Source organism: Azolla caroliniana, unplaced genomic scaffold, assembly GCF_043228905.1.
Source record: "Azolla caroliniana isolate FFs.n. ecotype wild unplaced genomic scaffold, voAzoCaro1.0.p SCAF_1, whole genome shotgun sequence".
Taxonomy (NCBI): Eukaryota; Viridiplantae; Streptophyta; class Polypodiopsida; order Salviniales; family Salviniaceae; genus Azolla; species Azolla caroliniana.
In genome coordinates this window covers 29833012-29858103 of record NW_028230436.1, presented here as the reverse complement: position 1 = coordinate 29858103, position 25092 = coordinate 29833012, and the positions used below count along the sequence as shown (strand labels likewise).

At 40.3% G+C, this 25092-nt stretch overlaps 5 protein-coding genes across 5 annotated transcripts in view; 3 read left to right on the top strand and 2 right to left on the bottom strand.

Annotated features, from left to right (window-relative positions):
• Positions 1-25092, bottom strand: part of LOC147869566 (Plastid-lipid associated protein PAP / fibrillin family protein) — a 91760-nt gene that overhangs the window by 20698 nt on the left and 45970 nt on the right. The gene's annotated exons all lie outside the window — the stretch shown is intronic.
• Positions 1134-4715, top strand: LOC147869577 (NADPH-dependent aldo-keto reductase, chloroplastic-like). The gene is made up of 3 exons (XM_087330869.1): positions 1134-2079; positions 3180-3443; positions 4232-4715. Exons 1-3 carry the CDS (start codon positions 1522-1524, stop codon positions 4469-4471), a joined length of 1062 nt encoding a protein of 353 aa, XP_087186995.1. The 5' UTR covers positions 1134-1521; the 3' UTR covers positions 4472-4715.
• LOC147869576 (nuclear pore complex protein NUP58-like) lies at positions 5957-12055 on the top strand. The gene is made up of 7 exons (XM_087330858.1): positions 5957-6213; positions 6925-7039; positions 8046-8510; positions 8893-9400; positions 10843-10959; positions 11110-11162; positions 11846-12055. The coding sequence occupies exons 1-7, from the start codon at positions 6005-6007 to the stop codon at positions 11888-11890; spliced, it is 1512 nt and encodes a 503-aa protein (XP_087186984.1). The 5' UTR covers positions 5957-6004; the 3' UTR covers positions 11891-12055.
• On the top strand, positions 15726-17988 carry LOC147869575 (microbial collagenase). The gene is made up of 3 exons (XM_087330848.1): positions 15726-16311; positions 17096-17173; positions 17256-17988. The coding sequence occupies exons 1-3, from the start codon at positions 15805-15807 to the stop codon at positions 17547-17549; spliced, it is 879 nt and encodes a 292-aa protein (XP_087186974.1). The 5' UTR covers positions 15726-15804; the 3' UTR covers positions 17550-17988.
• LOC147869574 (uncharacterized) lies at positions 19155-22670 on the bottom strand. The gene is made up of 2 exons (XM_087330839.1): positions 21976-22670; positions 19155-21255 (listed from the first exon to the last, which is right to left on the bottom strand). The coding sequence occupies exons 1-2, from the start codon at positions 22198-22200 to the stop codon at positions 19585-19587; spliced, it is 1896 nt and encodes a 631-aa protein (XP_087186965.1). The 5' UTR covers positions 22201-22670; the 3' UTR covers positions 19155-19584.

Sequence of the window (25092 nt, the reverse complement as noted above, 5' to 3'; positions counted from 1 at the left end):
GACAAAAAAAAACATGAAAGATTCAATCAAGCAATGGAGAACAAAAATCTTGGTGGAAAATGTATGGACTCAAAACACAACACAATGTGAAAGATGCACAAGAATCAAATGATGGAGAGTTTGTTTTGTGGAACATTGTGGATTCTAGAGGCTAGAAAGAATAAAAGGCGCAGAAAAAGGTTGCAAGGGTAGGAGTGGATTCAAGACACGAAAAGGTCAAGAAAGAGAGTAATGAAAAACGTATGGACATGAGACTAGAAGGTCAAAGGTTGTTGATACCCCACCCCCACAACTTATACCAACCTTAGATCCAAATGCTAAAGATAACGACACAAACAACAATCACATGAGTCGCCTCGATCCTGGCCTAGTTACGACGAGGCTTTAGCTCAACAACCTCGCGCAACACACGAGTCATTCTTCAACACCCGATTTTTGTGGGTTTCGGGATGCATGTGTGTACGAGGGAAAGAAAGGAAAGTCAGAAAGGGCAACGAGGAGGCCAATGAAGAGCGAATCAAGGTTAGAGTCGGAGGCGGGGGCCGGCCACTAGGGCCTAGACACGACGACCATGGTGGTCATCTCTTTGCGAGGAGAAATATATATACATACATACATACACACATAGATACACAATTTTTGTGGGTTTCAGGATGCATGTGTGTACAAGGAATGGAAAGGAAAGTCAAAAAGGGCAAAGAGGGGGCCAATGAAGAGCGAGTTGGGGTTAGAGTTGGAGTGGGGGTCGGGATACGGCCAGCCACAGGGGCCTAGACATGATGACTGTGGTGGTCATCTCTTTACGAGGAGAAATGTATATACATACATATGCATGCATACATACATACATACATACATACATATACATATGCACATTATAATTTATACATATATCATGAATCATATATTTGTGTGTGTGTGTGTGTGTATTTAAAGAGATACAAAGAGAGATCAGACCAGACATGGTCGGTCAAGTCAAGTCAAGTCAAGTCAGAGGCCCGTCATAGATCGATTGAGGCAGTGTTTTGGGACAAAAAGAGAACACCCTTCATCGTCCTCGTCATCATCTCCATCTCCATCTCCATCTCCATCTCCATCTCCATCAGCCGCCCATTTCGTACGATCCTCTCGCATCCATCCCACCCACCCACCCACCCACCCACGCACTCGCCCAGACACCGAGTCTGACTGACACTGACACTGAAAGGATCCGAAGCTCCACCAGAAGACGAAGGCAGATTGCGTTAGAGGGTTAGTAGCGTCAAGGCTGAGATTAGATTTAGGGTTAGGGTTAAGGTCAAGCTTAAATTTTAGGGTTTGGATCGAGGTAAAGGTTTAATTTAGGGTCAGGGTTAAGGTCAAGCTTAAATTTTAGGGCTTGGGTCGAGGTAAAGGTTAAAATTTAGGGTTAGGTTAAGGCTAAAGTTGTGTTCAAGATCCCTTGTAGGGTGAAGGTTACCTTTCCTCCGTTCCTCCTCCTGTCGCTGCTCCTGCTGCTGTTTAGAGATATTTTGGATCGGTATGAAAGGTGGGAAGGATTGCTTCGTCTTAAACACAGGTGCCAGTATCCCTGCTGTAGGACTAGGGACTTGGCAGACAGACGGAGATCTCTGCAAGGCCGCTGTAAAGACAGCTCTAGATATCGGGTATCGCCATCTGGACTGTGCTCACCTCTATGGTAACGAAGGAGAAGTAGGGCAAGCCATCGCAGAGACCTTGTCCAACAAGTCAAATCTGAGGAGGGAAGATCTCTTTGTGACCTCCAAGATTCTCTGCACAACCACAAACAATGCGAAGAAGCGCGTAGAAGCTTCTGTTTCTGTCTCTCTCAAGAACCTTTCACTGTCTTACTTGGATCTCTACCTTATACACTGGCCTGCTCAAGCTCAGGTTGGGGATGCCACAGATCCTCCGTACTATAAGCAAGAGAAATCTCCCCCTCGATTCAAAGAAGCTTGGCAGGCTATGGAAGGCTTGTTGGAGAAAGGTCTGGTTCGAGCTATTGGTGTCAGCAATTTCAATATCTCCCAGCTCAAGGAATTGCTTAGCTTTGCTAAGATTGTTCCAGCTGTCAATCAGGTGAGTTCTATCACACTATGTCGCGTATGATATACATGTGAAAAACCATCTTCTTCTTTGTTTCTTTCTTTCATTAAGTTGACATATAGGTTCAGAAAGTTTTTACTTCTGTATTTAAGATAAACACTGTTCTATAATACATAGTTGAAGCAACGTCTTGTTTTATCTATTAAGGTCACACTCTCGTACAATAAAGATGAAGAAATATTTTATATTTCTTCTTCATTAAGCTCACATTGGTGTTTGAGAGGTTGATATGGATAAAGAAACTAAGATCACCCTCTTTGTGATACATTGATATGGGTTTCGGCCTTTTCTGATCTGTAGGTAAATAATTTTGCTATAAAAGTCATAATCTTGAATGATCTATATCTGAACAGCGTCCCTTACAATTAATGGTTGATAAAGGCAAAGAAAGCAAGGTCACACTCATGCATAATATAAGGGTAAATGAAGAGTTTTTCATAAAGGGTCACAGATCACATTCTTACAGGTAAAAGATGATGAAAATTTCTCATCAGAGTCACTCGTGCAGGATGTAGGTGAAGAAAGCCTCTTTCCATTATGGTCACAATCTGTAGGATATAGGTAAAGAATTTTTTTTTGTCACATTTAAATTTCTATGAGAGGTAATACACTTAGCCCATGTTAGAAAAAACGCATTCAATAAGTGAAGGGATAGATAGAAGCAAATGGTTACGAAAGTTTTTTGTCACATTTAATTACGTTTCTGCAGAGTTGGTGCTCTTAGCCCATATTAGAAAAAACTCATTCAATAAGTGATGGAAGGCATAGAAGCAAATGAATAGGAAATTTCTGCTATTATGATGTGGTCTGTAACATGTCTATGTTAGGAAAGTCATATTCAAACAGGTAAGGAAGTTTTAGAAGGATAGTGCTACAAAATGTTTCCTCTTGTGACTTAGTTGTATGCATCCAAGGGCAAAAATAACCATATATTTTTTTGTAAAGTTTGGCATCTTATATTTGAAGCCGCTCTTTAACTTGCCTTTATTAAGTGAGTTTTGCTTTTATATTCATTCAACAATCATCATCCTGATTTTCTGACTCGTGGATTGTTAATTATGCCATGCATATAGGTGGAATTACATCCCTTTTGGAGGCAAGATGAGCTACTAAAATTCTGTCAGTCCAAAGGTATACATGTTTCAGCTCATACTCCGCTTGGAGTACCTGGAAGCAGCCTTAGAAGCATGCAGGATGATTCATCAAGTGGGGAGCATGAAGTAATGTCTCCAAGTCTTCCTATTGCCTTTACAAGGTCACGCTCTGGGCATGCCCCTATGCTCAAGATCTCTGCTGTTGAAGCTATTGGCCAACGGCTTCGTAAAACACCTGCACAGGTAATAATTACTTTTGCACTTTGTCATTGTATTTCTTTTGTCAATTTCTGGTGTTGGGCTACTATGTAAATGGTATGCTTGGTTGAGAAGAAGAATGTGCACAGTGAAAGTTTTGTGATAACTGATTGAAAAGGTTTGTAATTCTAGAGAATTGTGATCTTGTAGTCCTAGAAATGATGCACAAATAAAAGGAAAGGAATTCATCCCAGGGTGATGTAAAACTATTGGTTGATATGTAACAAAGTGGTTTCACTTTTCTGAATTTGCAGAGAGATTTAAATTGAATAAATGTGCAAAATTGAGTTGAGAAGTGAAATGATGATGATAAGTACGTACATGTGTGGGCAATTTTGGTTTTCCTAGGTGTTATGACCTTTTCCTATCCTGAGAAAGCTGTTAGTACTTGTTGGCTTGACTACATCATGGGCCGCATGAACCAGAAAGCATCTTTGATTTTGAAGAAAAAAGACTCTACATTATGTTACTTGATTGGTTAAGTGGAGGAACGGAGATCATGTATGATGCTATATGTGTTACTCAAGAAAATGTTAGATTTTCTAGTTTAAGTTTCCATAGGGGCATAACTGTTTTAACTTACTGTTGCAGATGTATACAGATGTTATATACTAGACGGGTTATCTCCTGCTATATTATTGAATTAATTAAAGCAGTATGTAAGTGGTGATGATGAAGGGGGGGGGGGAGGGGGGGGGGGAGAGAGAGAGAGAGAGAGAGAGAGAGAGAGAGAGAGAGAGAGAGAAGTGACGATGTTGATGCCTAAATTTCAGGTTATATTGAGGTGGGGGATACAACGGGGTACAAGTGTACTCCCTCGCAGCCTTCATTCTGATCGAATTAGATCTAATTTTGATATTTTAAGCTGGTCACTGTCTGAAGAAGATTGGACTGATATAAACTCCATGGAACCACAGGTTCCTCTCATCAACAGCGCAAGCACTTTGTTATCTTTTACAGGATCGTTGCAGTCAGTGGAAGAAATGGATGATAATAGTTCTACTATAGAGTGATATGCTGGACTCAAAAAATAAATTCTCTGATTGTAAACTACATGTTTGTATAGTAGAATTCAGAAGTCTGTTAGAACTCAGAGATTTACTGGTTTTGCTGATTTTCAAACGCAGAGCTTTTAATTATTTTATGTTGTACATGGAAGAAATGCTTGAAATGCAAATTGGTGCGTCGTTACTTAAAAAAAACTATGACATTTTAGGATTATATGAAGTCTGAGTATGGATGTTTCAGTTATCGTAACAGCTGCATGCAAAAGGATCACAAATCTTGAGCTACGGACTCATTTCAACGATGAATGTGGCTCATTGTATACTGTGAATCGTGGAACCGAAAGCTTAAATCTCCATCAGCTCTTAGAAGAGTGTTTATTATCTATTTTGAATCCACCTAATAAATTATTGTCAGAGAGCTTGAGGAAGTCAACAGTAAATGTGCATTTGCCTAACAGAATCAGGATTTTCAGTTCTCCTGAAAAACACATAACAATTTTATTATTATGCCCCTCTCTAGCAAAGTATGCTGCTGCAACGGCAATTATTTGTCTACACCAAGGGTAGGCTGAATGTTGATTCAACTTTGTAACCTTGATATAGCAAGTATTGGATTTCATGGAAGTGCCCAACTACATAATTGATATTCTATAGATGTTTTCCCCAACCTCATATAAAGAATGTTAATAAAAATGACAGCATTACTCACAAGTTTTCTTAAACACTTCCATTTATAAGTAGAGAATTACTCTATCTGCTTTAGACAATTGGTTTTGGGTGCCCAATGTGGAGAAGGTGGACAAGGTTGGTAGTGGCCTAGAGTAATTGATTGTGGTAAAAGGTGAGCTGCAAAAAGGTATGGACTAGATAGAGAGAAAAGTGAGTTGTTGGAACAAATGAAGGGGATCTCTGAATTTTGAATGAACTCTCGAAATGAGCTTCAGGTTTCCATCCATTCTTTCTTCTTTGAAGATTAACAATAACCAGTAGTTGACAACTAGGGTTGGGTGAACCAGAGAGAGATATAGAGAGTTGGCAATTCAACATGTTCCACTACCCATGTAGTGTAGGTAGTGAGTGGGTGACCATACTCCATTGTGACACCCATTGTAAGTTGTGTTATATAATTGTGTTTCACCTAGAGAGAGAGAGAGAGAGAGAGAGAGAGAGAGAGAGAGAGAGAGAGATTAAGACATTACACGACGTCCCTCTCCCTACATAGGCACATATGATAGGTAGAGGAGACTATGAAACTATGAAGTGTTGTAACTAAGTGGATTTTACATACAATTAATATAATTGTGTGCTTTTACCAAAGAGAGAGAGAGAGAGAGAGAGAGAGATTAAGAGGGATGGTAATGTCTTCTAAGACCAAGTTGGGCAGAAAGGGTACGCTCGTAATTACAGAAAGTTGAGGAGGAGGAGGAGGAGGAGGAGACCCATTTTCTGAGAGCAACAAATACATAATATGTAATAATAATAGCAAAACGGAAAAGCTTTGAAAAAAGGAAAACACAGGAGGTTTGGGAGGGAGAAGCTATGGCTTCTCCGTTTTCTCTCACTACGCCGACGCAGCAGCAGCAGCAGACGCCCAACTTCTCCTTTAACCTTCAGCAGCAGCAGCAGCAACAGCAACAGCAACAGCAACAGCAACCTCATCTCCTCACGAAGGACAACAACCCTGTCACTTATCACACCAAATGGTCTGATCTCCATCCAGATTCTCAGAATTTCTTGACTCAGATCGAGTAAGTAGACCTCCCCTTCCTTCTCTGTTTCACTCCCTGACCTTCCTACCGACCTGCCCGACTTTCTCACCCTCCTCTCTCTTTCTTTTCTTGAAACGTGAACCATTTCTGCACTCTGAAGCCGTCTTTAATAAACATTTATCTGTCTTAACCATGGTTGCAACAAATGAAGCAAAAAACTTCTTTCCCCCCCCCCCCTCTCCTTCTGTTAAAATGTGAATAATCCTGTGCAGGAGTTGGTAGTCTGTTTAGCTATGACCGGCACAAATGGTGCGTTTGCCATTTTTCTTGTCTTGAACTGAGAAGTACTATCCATTCGTCTGGTTTTCTGTCTGACTACACCAGAATAAATATAATGACGCTTCTTTAAACCGTGAATCACTCTACAGTAGTTGTTTTCTTGTCGGGTTATGCTGTAGGACATTCTCTTTCATTAATAATTTTTTCTAGAAATGAGCTATATCTTTTTTGTTTTCTGTTTATGCTTGAACGTATGAAATTTCATTTCTTTCCTTCTCTTTTGCTAAAAATGTCGATTGCTTATGCAAATGAAGGAGTGGATCTGTTTTGCCGCAGGATGTGTGTAGAACAGTACAACTCTTACTTTTGCTATAATGTGAATCATTTTGCAGAACCACAAATGTATCTGTTTTTGTTTGAGATTTCTGTCTTTGCAGAAGAGTGACGTTGATGTTTACTTGTCCATTTTAGAACTCGAATCTTGGAATATCGGGATGAAAGTAGACGGTTAGATCAATGTGATCGTTTGTTCGACTCCATTGCTCTGAATGAAGGCTTTGAGGTTGATGCTGTCAGAATATGTCAGGTGCATCTCTTTATTTTTAACAAATAGTTTTACACAGTTGGGTTGTAGGTGAACTTCGTGAAACATTGTTTTGATTCTTAATTGTAATCTTTGTTGATCAGTAGTTAGGAAATTCTTCTTTGCCAATTAGTGGATGTCCTATGCATTCATGAAACTATAAGTAATTATTATGAAATAATGTAAATGTATTGGACATCAGTAGAAAATGCATATGCTTGTATCATCAAATAATATGAAGTTGTGATAGGATACGTTAAAATTACACGAATGTAGTAGAAATTTTAAATGTTTGAAACTTGCTATTTCAAATATATAACTGTTGTTTTCATTAATGACGCTACTTTTTCCCGAAACATGCATTGAGCATTGGCCAAAGTCAGTAGACTTTTGATTATTGGTTTACAAACATAACATGTTTTGGAACATTCCTTTTGAAGTCCGGAAAATCTTAATCTATATGCTGATCAGTAAAAGATCAATATGTAACAGAGTGATGACGTAGTTGAGAGTACAGACTGATAGGTGCCAATAGGAGAAATCTCCAGCTTCATACAATATCGGTAGATTCAAACTGGCGTGGTGGATACTATTCAAAATTTTAAGTCTTTATTGCATCATATGCTTACCGGTACATATATGCATATTACACCATATATATGTGCACATAGCTGCACTGATGACATTCTGGCAATAAAGGCATGTAGCTTAGAAATAAACAAGTATTTTTTACAATGGTTTGGCTGATTATTGACGCTTGTTTGATATTACACAAACAATGATGTTACTAGCCCACATTATCATTTGAATTGTATTTAGCCCATGGTAATCATCCCTGGGTGTATTATTTGGAAATATGGTGGACTTATTTTCCACCCATATCTCAGATTTATATTACAGGTGATCAGCCTCGGGTGTATCTGCAATCTAAATTATGTTATCTTTTGTAGCTGTTGTTGGCAACATAATCCCAGAGAGTTTGATGGTTGTATTCACACATTTGATACAGGATCTTGGAGGCATTAGCACTGCAATGGACAGATACAAGGTTTCTCTTCAGGAATTGATGAAAACTGCGAAAGAAATGATGAAAAACACAGAAGTGGCTGTGCGGTCTTTTGCCATATTAAGGTCACGATTTCCCCGAATGGTTGGTTCAGCTTCTACGAGTAATGTGGGTGCACCTAATGCAATTATTCCAGCAACAGCAGCTGGTGCTGGTGGGCCTGGGACATCTACTGTTCCTGTGGACTTCTACAGTGGTGTACCCATCAAGCCATCACCCTTTCTTGTACACACTGTAACAAGATTTGAACATCAGCTGCAGGAGTTTAGACAGTGGCTTGAAGAGCTAGAAAGATTGGTATTTGCAGATTCTGATGAGAATGGAAAAGCGAGCACCCAGTCACTCTTACAATCTCTCCCCACAGTGATAAAAAATATCCATGACTTCTTCATATATGTAGCTGCAAAGGTATACACTTTCAGTATTAACAATTGTTTCGCTGTCTCTTCGTCATTACCACTGTTATAGTCTATAGTTTTTTTAGTGTTGCACAAATGTTGGGCATAAGAATCACAATGAGATTTCTATCTGGTCAATGAATGCAACTTTACTGTACCATAGATTTAAAAAATGGCCAGATATACTTAAAAGATTTACAATTATGAATACTTATAGTTTGTTAATGTGGTAATACACACTTATTATATGTGCACAGACATGCTATATGTGTTTGTGGATATGCTCATTTCTTGTTGCTAAGATTGGAATCGAGTATGCAATAACTTAAAATTTTAATCCTATGGATTCTGCTGAATTCAACTTGATATCTAATCTATAAATGCCGGAGCAGGTTGAAACTCTTCATCAGCAGACATGGTCAATGCGCACAGCTTATTTAGCAGATCAGAGAAAGAGAGGGGAGTACAGTAACCCCTTTCTCGAGGCTGATAGGCGGGAGGTTGCAAAGAGGGAAGCTGCTGCTAAGAGAGTGCATCCAACGTTGCAAGCTACAGCAGCAGCCAATCAAATTTCCAGTCAAGTATCTGGAATGTTCTCAACTGCAGCTCCAGCATCAACGCCAATTTCTGCTCAGAGTACAGCAGCACCTTCTCTGCCTTCTGCATCATCACCTTTCCCAGCTTTTACTCCTGCAGCATCATCCTATTCCTCAGCAAGTCCTTCACCTTTTACAGCACCCAGTTTGTCCCTATTTGGATCTTCATCTGCTGCAACATCAAGCGCCTTTGGATCATCTGGGTCATCAACTCCCTCACTTTTTGGGTCTGGAACGTCATCTTCAATTTTTGGTTCTGGTCCGGCACTTGGCAGTACTACTCCTTCTATGCCAGGTTTTGGAGGTATTTCTTTCAGTCTTGAAAAACATATATGTTTGGTTTAACTTCTAGACTGCTTGACTTTTTATTTCTTCGATACAACCTCTTTGGTTTATACTCAAACTGAATAAGATGTTTGTATCCATCCTAGGGTGCCTGGGATAAAAGAAACTATAAGAAACTGAATAAGGGTGTCAGTTTTCACGTAATTACAGACTTGCTGGTTCCATTATAGAACCAAACGCCCTGACATTAATCAATGATAATAATCCAGAAACTACCAAAAGTATTTAAAAATTTATTGATTTGACAATCATCCATAGGATCTGTGAAGAGAACTTGGTCAAGGCTGTGAAAGGAGAAACTGAGGCAGAAGGAGTGTAGTGGCAGCATTACAACGTTCAGTACCATGCGTTAGATGGACCCCATTACTTAGCCAAAATGTTTGTGCGTGGAAACTGATGTTCTCGCTACACTTTGCCAATAGAATTCCTATGGAGGCCAGTCTCTCTGTCTCCCTTACGGGACATGGTACTAGAGATCTCTGTCACTTGCCTTGCAATGCCAATATTGCCACTTTTCATGAACATTTCGATAACTCTCCTATGACCATGACCATTTAGGTAATGCTCCACTCTTGTAATATCCAAAGCTCTTTTTGGGTATCATAATGCTGCAATTTTTGCTGATACTTTGTATTTAGCAACATGCAACTACAAGAAACGATGTTCTCTGTAGCAAGGAGGTTTTTTCTTTGCTGAGGTGATGGTTTCTAGAAGGCCTTAATTGGTTTTTAAGTAATAAATTAGGTGTTCATATGGTCCCAACATGCATATATTATTTATTGTAGAAATTAGTAACAATTAATTTGAGAATAGTTGAATATTCCAAGATAACGGGGATTAATTCTTGGTGTGTAAGGCAAGGTGATTTATTTCCAAGATAATGGGGAATCGGTGAATATTCAAAATGATGTGCTGTTAATGATACAATCAATTATTACTCAAATAGACATATAATTAAATGATGTCATGAGCATATAGACAAAATGCCTGTCAGTCATAGAGACTTGAACCCAAGGACACCATAACCTTAACCTCTAAGATATATCATATGATTAAAATTAATATTTATTAGTTCAGACCATACAGACCTTGCTTAGGCTAATGCATGATCACCGAGTAGCGTTCATGGATGGCTAGAAGGTGGCGTTCATTGATGGACCATTCTGGTTTGCCATGTGACCCTCAATTCATAAAAGACTCTTAAAGCCATTAGAAAACCCTTAAATAATATAGTAAGATTCTATACAGCTACTGTTTGATAATTTATATATTGATTTTATTGCAATATTTTTAACCTATACTTTTCTTTTAGGTCATATGTCCATAAATACACATTGATTTTTGACTAATAATGTCTATATTATTAACTTTATTGGCAATCTGTCATGTGAGTTTGAACAGCTTCTGCAGCCAGCTCCTCTGGTGGCTTGTTTGGTTCAACACCTTTACCTTCTACTGGACTATTTGGAAGCTCAACACCAAGCTTTGGTACACCAAGCACAGGAAATATTTTTGGAGGTATTTTGATAAAGTTGTATATCTGTGTTGTAAACTGTCAAAAGTTGTTTGATTTGATTTTTCTTCAAGTTCTCCCTCATTTGATGATGTTCTCAATTCCACTTAGTAAGGGAGAGATAAGACATCTTCCAATATTTTTACTTTGTCCAGGTGCTACTGCCACTGCTGGAGCTTCAGCTTTTGGTATTGGAACAAGCCAAGGGGTATGTGTAAATGATACGATTTTGACATATCTAGGAATAATCTAAATATCGGTATGTGAACAATTTTTTTACCTCTGGCTGCAATGTTCCCTTATAAAGCACCTCTCTTTGTCTTTAGAGTTCAAAATTTCTTGCTGTATATGATTCTTTTAATAAACAAGTGAGTTCGTTTTTTCTTCACAAGTCAGTTCATTCATGGCAGAGAAAGTCACTTATAGCTCATCAAGTTTCTTGAATAATATCCAACTGCATAATCAAGCTCATCAAGTCTACATACAGCCCGCCTGTCACTGATACCTAGATCAAGCTTCTTTTATGTCTCTTAATTGTTCTAGCTTTAAGTTCACTCAATCCAAGTTGGCGAAAGTGTCTCATTTGGATTCAGGATGAAAAAGCAGATAGCATTGGAGAGATCTAGGATCAGATGATGGTTTAATGGATCATAATATTGTGGATGCTCATGCATTGAGGAGAGAGTAGCCATCTATTTTCTGTTGTCATTATCATTTGACATGCGCATGAATTGTCTCGTAGATTTGTTTTGATCTCTAGCAGACATTTCACCTCTTGTGCACATTCAAAAACTGCTTGCGAGTTTGCATAGATTCTTTGCTCAACTATTTAATTTCTTCCCTAAACTACTTAATGGTTGAATCATTATAATTTTTTCCTTTGTGATGCAGACCACAACTGCCAAACCAAAAAGTAGGACAACAAGGAGAAAATGATAGCAGTGGAGAAACTTGTCAGTGTTCTGTGGGTATCTTAAGCAAATTGTGCTTCCATGTAACAGTAATTTCTAAATGTCTTGTGACTGTGAAGGTGATTAATATTGAAACATCCTGAGTTCTTGTTTTGTTTCTATTTTAATGATGCGTTTTTCTTGCTGAGAAGCTATGTCATTGTACAAGTTCTTAGTTATGTCTTCTTTCAGATGTAAATTACTGTTACAACTTACAACTATACTCGACACCTTTGGTCATGAAAGTATTAATTAACAATAATTGAGTTTCATGTCTGCTTATATAGGGTCTTGTACCCCATTTGTAATTACCGATCATTCTGTCTATAATTCATGGATTGAGATTATACACATAATTGTTCTAGCTTTCATCATTCATTATGAGATGTGTATTGAAGTTTTGGCAATAACTGTTTTAGTCCCTTATCCAGGTGATTGAAATAAAGCATCTTAGTTCAATGGATTAATTTCTGTATACAGAAAACATGTTGAGCTATTATTTCTTTGATAAAGTCACATTATTTCTGTAAGTTGCATAACGGACGTTTTCTGCATAACTGTAAGTTGCTACTGAGCTCGGTTGTGTTTATAATACATTATATCATTCTCTGATGGAAAGAATTTATCAGGACAAGTATGTGATGATGTTTAATATTTATTAATTTACTACAATATGGGTGAATCTGAATTTTAGTATTTTCACTAGTTGTAAAAAACTATACATCATGTAAGATCCCATATAACAGAGAAATTCATACTTCAAGGTATTCACAGGAAACTGTGACAAGCCTGGATTTGAAGTTTGACATATCTGACTTAAAGTGGTGGTCCATGCCTAATAATAGTTGCTTCAGTGATAGACTGCGTATGGGGGTGCTTGATTTTCACATGAAAATGAATGGAATACTATTCTCATGCATGGCAAGCTTACATTGTGCTAAGCTCCACTCTACATATGCATGTCAGACAGATGCGAAGTGCACCGTTGTATTTGATCCACCGTTTATTATGTTGAAATAAAGCTTTAAAGCATAGAGATATGAATAGTAATCGTAACTTTTGGTATGGATCAATGGAGAGGAGAGGTATATCCAAATGTATTTTTGACTGATTACAATAAATTACCAAGGTGTCATGAACTAAGTTTCTCTAGTCTAATTTTTCTTGTAGTCTATGCATAGAGATATTATTTGGTCCATGTAGGTGTTACACTATCAAGATGAGTGAAAATAAACCAGCCCAATGGTAACCTGCTACGGAGGACCATTCGGTGATGTAGAATTGGTGCCAGGGAAGCCTATTAGTGTTGGGAATTGGAACAAATTTCAGATCAAGGGAAGAATTCATGAAATGACAAATTGTTAATGATGTATTCTTGTGGATTGCATCACTAAATAAACTTCATAGCTTGAGAGGTTTTTCGGAAAAGATTATAGAGAGCAATTATTCTATATTTTCAGATTAGGGATGCATCGTGTTCCTCCTCTTCCATGGAATTCATTCCTGGTTTGACAAATCTAGGCACAACATTCGTGTTTTGAACTTACATGATGAATAGATAGATTACATTACACTAGTCATACATGAAAATCGCATCAGAAGTTTCAAATGCATCATCCATTGACCGAGAGGATACTCTTTCTCATTGTTGGCCAGTCGGGCAATGTATGTACCCAACCACAAACCTGATCACGCACCCCATATGGGCCTCGGACAGAGCTTTCTTCTCAGCCACAAACCTGAACTGAAATGGTCAATTTCCATGAGTCACCCACCCCATATGGGCCTCGGACAGAGTTCTCTTCTCACCCTCATCACATAGATAAACAAATGCCTCATGGGCCAATTTTGGCCTTAGAAGACGTTAATATATCGTTTCACTAGCACTATTGGTGTAAAACAAGGTTGCCCCCTATCACCGACGCTTTTTGGGATTTACATTGATGAGATCACAGATTTTATTGCTCGTGAGGGAGGCACCGGAGTGGTCCTTGGGGATACGCAGGTTCGTATCTTGCTCTATGCGGATGACATAGTTTTGCTCTCTGAATCCGAACACGACCTACAGAGGCACCTCAATGCCTTAGATGACTTTTGTGTACAACGAGGATTGGTAGTGAATCTAGGGAAAACGAAAGTCCTTATCTTCCACACATCGGCCCAAGTTAGAGCTAAGTGTCACCTAACTATCTCCCATAGCCCAGTCGAGGTGGTTGGATCGTACGTATATCTCGGAGTCACTTTTAGTGCCCGCTCAGGTAAATTTTCGATGACACAGGCAGCGAAGGATAGACTCACGAGAGGACATGCATCCCTCTCACTCCTAGAGAGACAATGCCACCAAGCACACTTTCAAGAGCCACGGACTAAAGGGTGGCTCTTTGACTCATTAGTGACCCCCTCCCTCATGTATGCATCTGCGGTTTGGGCTCCAGGATTACCATCCTTCATGTGGACGCAATTAGAGAGACCATTGGTGATGATGCTATCACGCCAACTTCGAAGCAAATCGACTGTACCACATGACATTATTAGGGCCGAGTTCACGTTACCCCCAATGCTAGTAGAGGCACTTTTTCAACTTGTAGTCTTTATTGATAGGATACATAGCCAACCACATGATAGAATATCTCATCAAGCCTTTAAGGCCTCTCGATCATTGTATGAGTCCGGCTATACTAGCTCATGGTATGGCATGATGGTGACTTGGCTTCTTGCGAATGGTCTAGACATTAATAACCTACCTCCCCTTAGGTACAACCACACGAGTGATAACACCTTAATCTCTCATGAGAACCGCAATAAAGTAATACGCCAAGAAATATGGCAAATTTACACTCGGTGTAAATGGATCACCCCACTAGAGCCACTCCCATCTAAAATGTCGTACTATAAGAAACACTTCATGCACTTCTCTGAGTTAGGTTTTATCACACGGCCAAAATATCTAGATGTATTCTTACCACATGCACTAAGGGTTGCCATAGGACAACTTAGAATATCATCTCACCAACTTGAGATTGAAAATGGCCGTACTAGTGGAGTCCCTAGGGAGGAAAGGATATGTAGGTTATGTCACATAGAGATAGAGGATGAGTACCACTTTACTTGCAAGTGTCCAACCTATGCCGAGATAAGGGCACAATACCAAGACATACTTGGTCCGTCTCCCACCCTCCCCAAACTATTAGATACTCTAGATATAAAGAAATTAGGCAAATACATTCTAGCGCTAAAACAACACAGAGAGAATAAATTACAAAATGTTGACAATAATGCTGCTAATGATCACGAACATGTAACAAATGCAGTTTTTCAGGAACCTGAGGAGACAACGAATGCCGACACACTTGCACCACTCGGCCTTTCCATTGATGAGGCAGAAAACCAGAGAAGAACCAGACGTCCTCGGGTGCCGGGTTTCAAAACAACTCAACGTGATGTGGACGCAATATTGAAAATAAGGGAACGTGAGCTACACCGCCTAGAAGCCATGGCTAGGGCACTCTCTACATTGGAACCCACATCAAGACCCTTTGACCCCCCACTTCTTTTCGAGAGGCTTGGGTGGAAATAAAATTAGGCTTAGTGTATAATCACTTTCGAGTATACTACATACATATTGTACACTACTAGAACTCTTTTAGTTTAAGTTCTATTTTTTTTTACTTAATTTTATTTTTAGTTATGATGACTGGATAAATACTCTATTGTTGTAAACCAATTGTCTCATGGGCCAAATTTGGCCTTAGAAGACGTTAATACACCTTTCTTTCTTTCTTTCTTTCTCTCTCTCTCTCTCTCTCTCTCTCCCCCCCAACACACACACACAACACAGACACACACACCCGAGAACTGAAAAGCAATTAGTTCTTCTCCCTTCTGTGGTTGTGGGCGATAATGGCTTTCTGTATGCCTGCTGCTCCAACTGCATCTTCATCTTCTTCTTTCGGATTACGACCCTGCTTCCACTCAGACTTGCATGGCGCGGCCATGTGGGTAGTCCATCAGCCACGCCCCTTTCATCTTCTATCGGTCCATCGTCATCAACAGCAGCACGTGCTCAGAATGTTAGGCCATCATCGCCGTCCTTATGGTAGCATGCCGGTCAACCATCTCATCGTCTGCTCTGCTCAACTTAACACAGAAACAGAAGCATTGGAATCTTCATCATCATCTTCTTCTCCTACTCCTTCTTCTTCTTCTGATTCAGCTATGGTAGATAACAGTGTTTCCGTGTTGAAAAAAGCTGCAAAGACGAGGAAAGTGGCACCTTTAGAGGTATTTTCGGCCATTAGAGTTTTGGAGAAAGCGAAGCTTGATCCGTCCAATTTCTTGGAGACCATTGGTGGGGGGAGCTCTGGCCCTCGCACATGGATGCTTATCTTCACCTCCAGTAAGAAACAGGTGAGCCACTATGGCCATATCGGATGTAGTTGATTCATACATTTTCTCTCATCAAATCCATGGCATTCTTTATTACGCAAATTTTCTGTATCTATTTATAACCTGTCTATGCCTATCTATGATCTTATGGTTGGACGATGAGGTTTAGAAGATCTTACATAGTCATGCATGGCACCCTTTTGCTTTCTCACTTACATGTAATTAATTCATCATTCTATGCACGTTTCCATGTCAATGTTTATGTGTGTCTATCAGATGAATTTGTTACATCATGCTCATTAATTTGTTACAGCATGTGTGCCTATCAGATGAATTTGTTACATCATGCTCATTAATTTGTTACAGCATGCGTCTATCAGATGAATGCATCCATTTGTTTCAATGAATTGGTGGCTTATGTCTATGAAGAGAGGTGGAATTGATTCTCTGTGTTTGCGTGTACTGTCCATTTATCTGTATGTCATGTGTGTCTATCAGATGAATGTATCCATTTGTTTCAATGAATTGGTGGCTTATGTCTAAGAAGAGAGGTGGAATTGATTCTCTGTGTTTGCGTGTACTTTCCATTTATCTGTATGTGATGTCCATAATTATAACTTGAGACATAGGTGGCGATGAATGTTCACACAATGATATAGTCATCTCTTCAAGTGGATTATATACTAATTAATGAATGAACTTTTATATGTGTATTATAACATCGATCACTTCATGATGTCCCTTCAATAGCATGTGATAATCAAAATTGGATGACTTTTTATGAGGATGCATATATTAAGTTCAGGTTTCAGAGTCCATGAGAGGAGGGCAAGGAGGAGGCTCGTATTTTCCTATAACTGCGGTGCAAAAGTTTGATTCCAATGTAAGTTCTTTCCTTGGAGTAGTACTTTCCTGGATAAAGAAGACAAAACTAAAGGGCTAATTTAAACTTACTTGTATGGTAGGCCAAGACTATTGAGAATGGTGTATACCTTGGACCTCTTGGTTCCCTTACTTTCCAAGGAAGATTCAGCTGGAAAACTCGAATCCTTGCTTTCATCTTTGAATCTATCAATATCAAAATTGGATCTTTGGATCCTTTCAAGTTTAATATTCAGAAGAAAGAGGACGAAGGCCGCTTGCCTACAACTAAAGACCCTTTCTTTATATGGTTTTATGCTGATGAAGAAATAATCGTTGCTAAGGGGCGAGGAGGAGGTCTGGCATTCTGGTGTAGATGTGCCAGGGTCAAACAATGATTACAAATCCGCAAATGGGCATGTATCTGTGTATATCATGTAATAATAATTGTTGTGCCAATCTCTGGTATGAAAACCTTATGCATATGAAGGTTCCCAACCTTCTGAATATGCATAGACAATTCGCGTATGAAGCGTACCTCTCTAAAACCAAACTTAAAACATTGCAATTCTTGAATCGGAGAGTATTTCCAACCCCTAGCAAGCTCAGGTAACAGGTTTACAACATGATCCAGTTATGGGAGAAACACCTGTCAACCTTAGTTTTCCCCAATCCAAATCGAGTAAAATTACATGATATATTCTAGAACTCCTTTTTTAATTCTGTCTCTCTTTTGACCCTTAAACATGGATTCTCACAAATGCCTCTCTGTGATTCTTCTCAAATGTATTTTATAACACTTAGATATAGTTTCAATTAGAAACATGATTTTAAACATTATGTCTTAAATCAACAATAGGAAGAAGCCTTCAAAGTTCTGTTCATCTGCATGTTGGGAAGCTAAAATGTGGTACCAGAGAATGGGAGCTCGTGTTGCAAATTATTACTTCCTATACATAACTGATTAATATTTCCATTGAAGTTCTGTTTTTCACTCGCTTTTATGCAGATACTATGCATGAGCAATTTTTAAATGGTTTCTTAACGTGTCACATGTTATCTTTTGAATGATCATCTCTTGTAATCGTATCCCCCATTGTGACCTTTAAGGTGACCATTATTTCATCTCGAAAATTGGCTCCAAATTTCAAGTTGGATTCTTGTTTTATATCAGAGTTTCACAGATGAGCAAACATAGAGAAACCAAGAGGAAGAGAATTCATGTGAAGAGAACTTATATGATTGATCAACCATGTTTTATGTCAGATTTTGCATGTTACCCATCCATAGCTGTGTGGTATAATAAGCCTTTTAAGCAATCCCGCCCATCATGATCTGGTGTTAAATTATTAACGGGGAATTGCAAAATATCAGGTATTATCAGGCTAGATATTTTAATGCCATACTAAAAATATTCTGTACGCGATCTTCACAAATTCATGTAAAAATTTTAATGCCATACTCAGAACTATTATGTAGGCAATCTTAACAAATTCATGTGCAATAAAATCATCATAGTAGATGAGAAGACAGCCAATGTTTTGAGAGTAGCTATCATATCAAATGACAAATGATTCTCGAACTATTATGTAGGCAATCTTCACCAATTCATGTGCAATGAAATCATCGTAGCAGATGAGAAGGCGTTACCATTTTAACAGACAAATGATTCTCAAATTACAAGCAGCAGCAGTATGGCTTCACTATATCCATAAATATCTGTCGTGTGTTGTTTTACTGATACACCATACCATGAGAGAGCAAACAGCTCACCAAAACAAAGCTGTCTCATGAGCCATATCTCATGTTACAAAATCTACTTCGTCAAAACCCTAATTAATTGAGATGAACCTTTACCATGTCATTACCAAGACAACAGAGACAGAAACAGAGTGAATCATATACTCAAATGAATAATCCAGGAGCATCTTTTGCTGGTGAAAAAAACTGAACAAACGCTCTGCACACACAAAGCTCTCCAGAAGAGAATAGTGTGCGCACACAAAAAACATGGTGACATATAATTAGATGATGGTGGTAGATATCTACATACAAGCTGCTGACAAAAACTGCTGCACAAAAAGAAAAAGAAAATGCTCTGCGTTATTGTTATACAATAATCGTCTGCGGTCTCTACTGGGATTGGGATTAGAGAAGAAGAAGAGGAAGACAGAACTGTTTCTGCAGCTTATCGTCTTCATATGCATAAACCTGATCTAGCTCAGATGGCATGATCATCAGATTTCTTCGGGAACAAAAGCAACGGAATTCATTGACTCCAGTTGGCTGGCTTGACATAAGAACGATGGAAACACTACAGCTAGCCATGCATACATCACACTGCACTGACATAAAAATCAAAATGCAGCAGAGGAACTGGAAAACAAAGGATTGGCTTTAGAGCAATCACAATGGATACTCTTATAGTCACTGTCACTGTGTCTCATTGCGTTGAGGGGAGCCCAAAGGTGTGTTTGTATTGGAGGCACGGGCTTCCTGCAGGTAAACCTGGGGGTGATTGCTATACTGAGGGTTATATGAGTACATCTGCCGCTGCTGCATCATCATTACAGCAGACGAAGGACAATCAGAAGCTCCATGGCCATAAGAATTAGCAGAAGAATTAGCTGAAGTGTACATGGTGTGCGTTCCCGAAAAATTATTGTTATTATTAGAAGCCGGAGTCGCATTGTTCGCATGAGTGTTGACATTTGCCATAAATATGGAGGACTCTTTAGGTTGCTGCAACATCAGCAGCTGGTGCTTCCTCTGCAACATTTGCTCCTCGAAGTTCATGAAACCATGTCTCGGAAACCCATCTGGAGTTTGCTCAAGGTCATTATATCTGCTGTGGCGAGCTGAAGCCATGGTGGCAGCAGCAAGAAGCAAGCTTTGGTCATCAGTACAGACATTTTGGCTAGATCCATAGAAGTGGCGATTGTTGAGCACAAGCTCATCCTTTGCATTAATGGTAGAACCATCAAGCGGGACAGCGGTCAGAAGCTCATCCTTCACACCCATTGTGGAGGCATTAACATCTTCTGCATCTGCATCAACGGAATCGGGCACAAAGAAAATCGAACCACCGATTAATCTTGGATTGGCAGAGGAGATAGTCGATGGCGTCACAACTAACTGTGAAGGAGGCGAGTCATTATAGCCCAGGTTGCCCCCTCCTGAAGCAGTGGGCAGAGCTGTGCAGCCAGCGCTAGCTGAAGGAGCAGGAGAAGTATGCAGCGAGTTATGGCCGCGAGATGCGGACATGGGATACACCTCCCTGGATGCAGCAGGGGAGGCAAAAGGTGAAGGCGAAGGTAAGCAAGACAGGGAGCTTGTGGGGGTATGGCCAGCACTACTGTAGGACGCCGGGGAGAAGAAGCTCGTGGCAGCAGGACCGCCTGCATTGCCGTGACCATGGCCAAAGCTCAGATGGTTGTTACTATAGTTCCCTCCCATTGCTACAGAATGGCGGATGGGCGCATGGCGAGGTGAGGCAGTGGTGCTGCAATCGCCTCCCCTGCAGGCGGCCTCCTCCATCATCATCATCTGTATCTGCATCTGCATCTGCAGCGAAGACTGTTGGTGGTGGTGATTCACCTGCTCCATCAAATGGAGATTCCCTGCATGGCCGCCGTGGGGGTGCGCCGCAGTGTTCAACAGGGCTGAGCCGATGGCATGATCATCGGCTTCATAAGCTTGGAAGCTTCTCTTGGCCATGGCCGAGTCAGCATGAGCGTTCCTGTCGGTACAGGAGGCGCTCGGAGTGGCAGCAGCACCATCGTAGTGTGCCTGCAAATCCGCAAGGGCTGCAGGAGGGTTGTGTCGGTGAGGATTAGACATGGACGGGTGCAGGCTTCCGCCGGAGGCAGAAGCGCTCTCTCCTCCCGCGGCGGCGCCATGGCTACCGCCGCCGCCAGTTTCAGCTGCCTCCCCACAGGCGCTTGGCTGCTGCTGTTGGATCATCATCCTCATCATGTTCATGTTGCTGTTGCTGTTGCTGATTCCGTGCAAGTTGCCGCCGCCTCCTCCTGCGCTGAAGCAGAGCCTCGCCGCTGCTCCCCCTGCTGAACTGCTAATCATCATCTTCCTAGCAGACGACGACACCTGTTCAGTAATCATTGTTACCATGAAACCATCCCCATTGATTAGTTAGTCAGGTTACATGAGCTTCCCATATGTAATGCGCCACAACATGGTTTACAAAAACAGAGAAATCTGTCAAGAAAAACATGCAGCAGAAGATGCACACCGCACATGGACGGCAAAAATCATGCAGGGAGACGAAATGCCAGAAGAACTAGAGAGCCTGCATCGAAAGATGACTGATCAGAAACCGAAGAATATCTGGAAATTGGGGAGCAGGAGGGGTTTGGAAAGGAGGTGGCCAATCTGAGATGGTGAAGGAAAAGGAAAATTTCACCCTAAGGAGAAAACCCTAGAGCGGGTGTGACCGCAGAAAGATCAATGGATGCTGCACTAACAGAATTCCGTGCGAGCGTAGCAACAGGAAATACAGATTTTGAATACATAAGAAGGAAGATACAGGAGAAACCAGATTAGACGAAAGAGACAGATGGGTTGGATATGGTCTATCGGCCATATTCATGACTGGCAGTTAGTTGCCTCTTATGTACCCTCATATTTCTGCAGTCCACAGTGACAGAAAAGAAGTTCCGAGCATCAAAACATGAAGTATGATCACAATCTGCGGAGGCAAAACTTTCAAAGAAGGGGAGATAGAGAGAAAGCAGGAAGCAGGAAGCAGGAAGCATGTAGATGAAGATGGAAGAGAGAGAGAAGAGAGAGAGAGAGAGAGAGAGAGACCTGTGAAGACGACCTGTAGGTTGTTCCATCCTCTTCAACAATCCAGCCTGCTTCTGAAGCCAGGCAGCGCAGGACTTCGTTAATGTCTGCCCGAGGTGCGAGGTTGTAGCCGCCATATTTCCTGAGACCATGGAAGATCTTGGTGGTGATGGACCTCCTGGTCCGCTCGCGAAGCTTCGTCTTCTCCTTCTCGCTCGCACTCAGCTTTCCCATGGAGAAGCTCATATAAATGGATATGGAGAGATGTACGAGGAGGAGGAGGAGGAGGATCACTGACAAAGGCAGCAGCAATTACCATATCTGATTCCAGCAACGGATTGGCAAGATAAGCTACCCGTTTCGACAGAGGCAATCGATACCCAGACAATGTGGAATTCAAGCTCGCATGGCTTAAACCACTGATGGCTGATATCCTCGTGATTATTCTGCATCTGCCTTGATCGAGTTAGGGTTTTACGGGGCTCAGATAGGAACGAAGAAGAGAATACCAGCTCAGCTATACGCAATGCTCCTCTTTTCGTTTCCAGCTTGCAGATCAAACTTTTGTCTGACTTTCACAGGACGGACAGCAAATCTGGACAGTTACTACGTGCATGAGGAAGGACGCCATGGAAGCTGCAGTGCAAAGCTACCAGCAAAGGACGATAACTTTTCCTGCCTGCTCTGTCTGTGCTCCTAGACGTAATAGCAGATAGTACTACCGATTTCGATATACCTATAGCAAATATCCTTCCTTGTTCTGGTTTTTTTTTCCTTCTTCCTGCTGTTTCTTCTTCCTCTTAGACTGCATGTACTGCCTATGTATGTATGTTTGTCTGTAGCGATGGCGATGGCGATGGTGATTGATGATGATTGAACTGCAGTAGAGAGAGAGAGAGAGAGAGAGGAGGGAGAGTTTAGGAAGAGTTAATACGCATTATAGCCTCAAGTTTCTAAGCAGGAAAGACTACCCTAGCTTGTACTGACTAGTCATCATCGTCAATGGCGAAATAGAGAAGAAGAAGAAGAAGAAGAGGAAGAAGAAGAAAATTAACAGTTTAAAAGAGAATTTCAGTCTGTGTGTACGAGAGGGAGCTAGATTGAAATCACTAGTCAATCAGTCACGACTCACTGGGAGAGAAAGAGAGCAGCAGGAGACTGCTAACTCTAGGGTTTCGGGTTAATCTCTAAGCACTTGCTACTGATTTGTTGAAAACCTAGTGTTGAAACCCCACATACCTAGTTTACCCATTATAGATTTTAACCCTAATAGCCATAGCTACCCTAGATGAACCTATTGATGTAATATAGACCAAAACCCTGAATTCTGTTGAATGATGTGGGTCTACGAGACCTTGCTAGCTAGCTAGCTACCTGCCTATGTTTAGCGCCACCAAATAGGCACCTGATTTGGAAATTAGAGCTACCGTAATCCTATATCCATTTCCGGCAACCCAAAGACCACAAGAGACAGATGGAACCAAAGCTTCCATAAGGTCAAGCTAAAGAGCTACTCTTGTTTTGGTTTTCTGTTTGTGGTAGGCCTAATCTATATATGCTATATTTAGACACAGTAAGGTCAGGAATGAAGAAGACGACGAAGCAGAGGAAAGAGATGGTCCCTCTCCCTCTCTCTCTCTCTCTCTCTCTTTCTCACTGTGTCTCTGCTGTGTCATATAACTATCACCAGAATAAGAGAGAAGTGGGGTAGTGGGCTCTGATACTCTGAACTGTACCTACAACAGAGCCAGAGAGAAAGATAGAGACAGAGACACCTATTACACCTGTTATGTTAGCCAGTCTATCTAAATAGGGTATATGATAGATAAATGCAAGAGAGTTTAGCCTTGGCCTATATCTTCCATTCTATTTGGACACTGCCTATATATTATTCAGTCAGCTCTTTTATCAACAGAGGTGGGCCCAGGCCTAGCTATCTATGGCTAGGTTTAGAATAATTGAGTGTTATTTGTATTTCACATAATCTCACTTAGACTATCTTTTCCATCCTCTTCAATGCCTAAATTGAATGGCTTCAAAAACCAGGCCTTCCTGACTGACTGACTGACTGACTGACTGGTCTCCCTATCTAGGGCTGGCTATGGCAGTTAGCTTTGAGACCGTCTTCTTCTCTTTCCATCTATCTACCTACATACAAAAAGACAGAGATACATACATCTGTTAGTTATTAACTCGTTTATGCAGATCTTTCTCTGTTCTCTACATCTATCATACATCCTTTAGGTTTCTCTTAGCCATAAGGCCAGGCCTTTTTGCTCTTTCTATGTAGAGATCTCTCTCTTCTTGCATATATCATATATGTATGTATAATACAAATTAGGTGCAGGGAACAGGTGAACAGTTCCTTCACTACTGCTACTGTCTACTACTACTACATCTAGGCTATATGTATTTAAAACATGGCAGTTTATTGTTATATACATATATATAAATTTGTACAAATAATCATGCAGGTGACTGGTGTCTTTCTAGTCTTATGATATTGTGACTACTCTGACTCCGTGTCTGACATGCACTGGGGATAGTACTCTAGCTGACTATGGCTATTATGTATGTGGCTAATAGCTATATAGCCTATGGCTATGGCTTCAGGCTGTGCCATAAAAACTAGGTGTTGGGTAGAGGTCACTTTCTAGTTACTGTGCTGTACTACCAGCACAGAGAATAGTCATGAATCATATATCTATCTATGATTACTCTAATCATTCATTATAGAGGAGGTGAGAGGGAGAGGAGGTGGCGTACCGCTTAGCCAGGTCTAGCTAGAAATTGTAAATGTTGTATAGTAATACATAATACACATACATAATAATAGTCTTGAGTACTAGATATGTCTATACATACAACCCTACATGCATAGATTGTGCATTGTCTGTCTGATGTCTGGTGTAGGATGTTTTGCAGAACTAGATGTAATTTGAGATGAGATGTATGTATGTATGTATGTATGTATGTATGTATGTTATGTATGTATGTTATGTATGTATGTATGTATGTATGTATGTATGTATGTTATGTATGTATGTTATGTATGTATGTTATGTATGTATGTATGTATTATGTATGTATTATGTATGTCTGTGTGTGGTATGTGGTAATGGTAATGGTAATGGTAAT

Bases quoted from the DNA above. Each gene is read 5' to 3' on its own strand.
- LOC147869576 (XM_087330858.1), top strand. From the start codon at position 6,005: ATGGCTTCTCCGTTTTCTCTCACTACGCCGACGCAGCAGCAGCAGCAG. The intron at 7,040-8,045 runs GTGCATCTCTTT...CATTTGATACAG, and splicing joins ATGCTGTCAGAATATGTCAG to GATCTTGGAGGCATTAGCAC. The intron at 8,511-8,892 runs GTATACACTTTC...ATGCCGGAGCAG, and splicing joins TCATATATGTAGCTGCAAAG to GTTGAAACTCTTCATCAGCA.
- LOC147869577 (XM_087330869.1), top strand. From the start codon at position 1,522: ATGAAAGGTGGGAAGGATTGCTTCGTCTTAAACACAGGTGCCAGTATC. The intron at 2,080-3,179 runs GTGAGTTCTATC...CCATGCATATAG, and splicing joins TTGTTCCAGCTGTCAATCAG to GTGGAATTACATCCCTTTTG. The intron at 3,444-4,231 runs GTAATAATTACT...CCTAAATTTCAG, and splicing joins TTCGTAAAACACCTGCACAG to GTTATATTGAGGTGGGGGAT.
- LOC147869575 (XM_087330848.1), top strand. From the start codon at position 15,805: ATGGCTTTCTGTATGCCTGCTGCTCCAACTGCATCTTCATCTTCTTCT. The intron at 16,312-17,095 runs GTGAGCCACTAT...TATTAAGTTCAG, and splicing joins TCACCTCCAGTAAGAAACAG to GTTTCAGAGTCCATGAGAGG. The intron at 17,174-17,255 runs GTAAGTTCTTTC...CTTGTATGGTAG, and splicing joins TGCAAAAGTTTGATTCCAAT to GCCAAGACTATTGAGAATGG.
- LOC147869574 (XM_087330839.1), bottom strand. From the start codon at position 22,200: ATGAGCTTCTCCATGGGAAAGCTGAGTGCGAGCGAGAAGGAGAAGACG. The intron at 21,256-21,975 runs GTCTCTCTCTCT...ATTACTGAACAG, and splicing joins CCTACAGGTCGTCTTCACAG to GTGTCGTCGTCTGCTAGGAA.